Source organism: Nothoprocta perdicaria, unplaced genomic scaffold (assembly GCF_003342845.1).
Source record: "Nothoprocta perdicaria isolate Ctin4 unplaced genomic scaffold, notPer1 scaffold_771, whole genome shotgun sequence".
Lineage (NCBI taxonomy): Eukaryota > Metazoa > Chordata > Aves > Tinamiformes > Tinamidae > Nothoprocta > Nothoprocta perdicaria.
The window spans coordinates 10,675-13,039 of NW_020456056.1; the positions used below are offsets into that span (position 1 = coordinate 10,675).

Here is a 2,365-nt window from a genome sequence, read left to right on the forward strand (position 1 = left end):
CTGGATAAGGGGGGTCTGGATAGGGGAGGTCTAGATAGGGATCCAGATACAGGGATCCGGATAAGGGGGGTCCAGGTGGGGGGATCCGGATAGGGAGCCAGATATAGGGACCTGGATAAGGGGGGTCTGGATGAGGGGATCTGGATAGGGATCCAGATACAGGGATCCAGATAAGGGGGGTCTGGATGAGGGGATCCGGGTAGGGATCCAGATACAGGGATTCGGATAAGAGAGATCTGGATGGGGGATCTGAACAGGGGTCTAGATACAGGGATTCGGATAAGGGGGGTCCGGATGGGGGGTCCAGATAGGGATCCAGATACAAGGAGCTGGATAAGGAATGTCTGGATGGGGGGATCCGGATAGGGGTCCAAATGCAGGGATGCAGATAGGATGGGTCCAGATAGGGGGTTCGGATGGGAATCTGGATRGGGGTCCAGATAGAGGGTCCGGATAGCGGATCCGGGGAGCAGATCCTGCTCCCTCTCCACCGAGCCCCCCCTTCCCCTTCCCGGCATTCCGGCTGCTCCCCACGGCTCTCCCATCCCCGCGGTACTCACGGATGGTCCGGGCTCTCCCGGGGCTCCGGGATCTCCCGCTTCACCCGGCTCGCCCTGCGCGGGAGCAAAGCGGAGCAGGAGCCGCCAGCCGGGCTCCGGCGCCACTCCRGATGCTCCGGATGCTCCAAACGCTCCGGATGCTCCAGCCATGGATTTACCTTCTCTCCCACAGCGCCCGGCTGTCCCACGCCGCCCGGCATTCCCTGGGGACCCTGCGGATGCCGGGATGCGGTGACCCCCCCCTGCCCATCCCAGAGTCCGCGCCCCACGGCGGCCGGACCCACCTCTGCTCCGCTGGCTCCGAGCAGCCCGCGCGGTCCCGGCGCTCCGGGCGGGCCCTGTGGGAATGCCGAGCGGATCAGGACCCCCCCAGGGTCACATTGAACCCCCCCGGGAGAAAGAGCCGGGGCTGGAGGACCAGGCGGGTCCAGGGGATCCAGGGAATGGAGGGATTTGGGGGGAATGGAGGGTTCTGGGGGGGATGGAAGGATATTGGACAATGGAAGGACCTGGGGGATGGAGGGATCTATTGGGAATGGAGGGATCTGGGGGGGATGGAGGGATCTGGGGATCCATGGGGATCGGGGGGATGCAGGGATCTGGGGCATGGAGGGATCTGGAGGGGATGGAGGGATCTGATGGGAATGGAGGGATCTGGGGGTATGGAGGGATCTGGGGATCCATGGGGATCAGGGGGATGGGGGGATCTGAGGGGAATGGAGGGATCTGGAGGGGATGGAGGGGTCTGATGGGAATGGAGGGATCTGGGGGGGATGGAGGGATCTGGAGATCCATAGGGATCAGGGGGATTCAGGGATCTGGGGCATGGAGGGATCTGAGGGACATGGAGGGATCTGGGGGGGATGGAGGAATCTGGGAATTGGTGGGGATCTGGGACATGGAGGGATCTGGGGATCCATGGGGATCTGGAGGGGATGGAAGGATCTGAGGGGAATGGAGGGATCTGGGGGATCTATGGGGATCTGAGGGGCATGGAGAGATCTGGGGGGGGATGGAGGGATCTGGGGATCCGTGGGGATCCATGGGGATCCGGGAGCCCGGGATGCGCCGCGCTGGGAGGGAGGTGGCAGTCGGGGGGTCGTTACCATGGGGCCGACGTCTCCGTTCTCCCCCTTCTCTCCCGGCGGCCCCGGCATTCCCTGCGGAGCACAGGGTTGGATACAGCACAGCCCCCCCCCCTGACCCCCCCATCGCATCCCGCATCCCCCCCGCTCACCTGGCGCCCGGGGGGGCCGCCGGGGCCGGGGGGGCCCCTCCAGCCCTCGTCTCCTTTGGGTCCGAACATTCCCTGCTGCCCGCGGCGCCCGGGCTCCCCATCCGCGCCCTGCAAGGGGGGGATCAGCGCCGGCCCCCCCGGCACGGGAAGGGCTGGGGCTGCCTCTGGATCCTGCACCCGGATTGTGCATCCGGATCCTGCATCCGGATCCTGCATCTGGATCCTGCATCTGGATCATGCATCTGGATCCTGCACCCGGATTGTGCATCCGGATCCTGCACCCGGATCCTGCACCCGGATCCTGCATCCGGATCCTGCATCTAGATCCTGCACCCGGATCCTGCATCTGGATCATGCATCTGGATCATGCATCTGGATCCTGCATCCGGATCCTGCATCTGGATCCTGCATCTGGATCCTGCATCCGGATCCTGTATCTGGATCCTGCATCTGGATCATGCATCTGGATCCTGTATTCGGATCCTGCACCCGGATCCTGCATCTGGATCCTGCACCCGGATCCTGCATCTGGATCCTGCATCTGGATCCTGCACCCGGATCCTGCATC

The 2,365-nt window shown here is 64.3% G+C and overlaps 1 protein-coding gene across 1 annotated transcript in view; it reads right to left on the bottom strand.

Annotated features, from left to right (window-relative positions):
* Positions 1-2,365, bottom strand: part of LOC112957870 (collagen alpha-3(V) chain-like) — a 14,591-nt gene that overhangs the window by 7,234 nt on the left and 4,992 nt on the right. The window contains exons 14-18 of the mRNA XM_026051630.1: positions 1,798-1,905; positions 1,667-1,720; positions 845-898; positions 719-772; positions 561-614 (exon numbers count right to left, since the gene is read on the bottom strand). Coding sequence (XP_025907415.1) covers positions 561-614; positions 719-772; positions 845-898; positions 1,667-1,720; positions 1,798-1,905 — 324 coding nt within the window. The remainder of the gene's footprint in view (positions 1-560; positions 615-718; positions 773-844; positions 899-1,666; positions 1,721-1,797; positions 1,906-2,365) is intronic.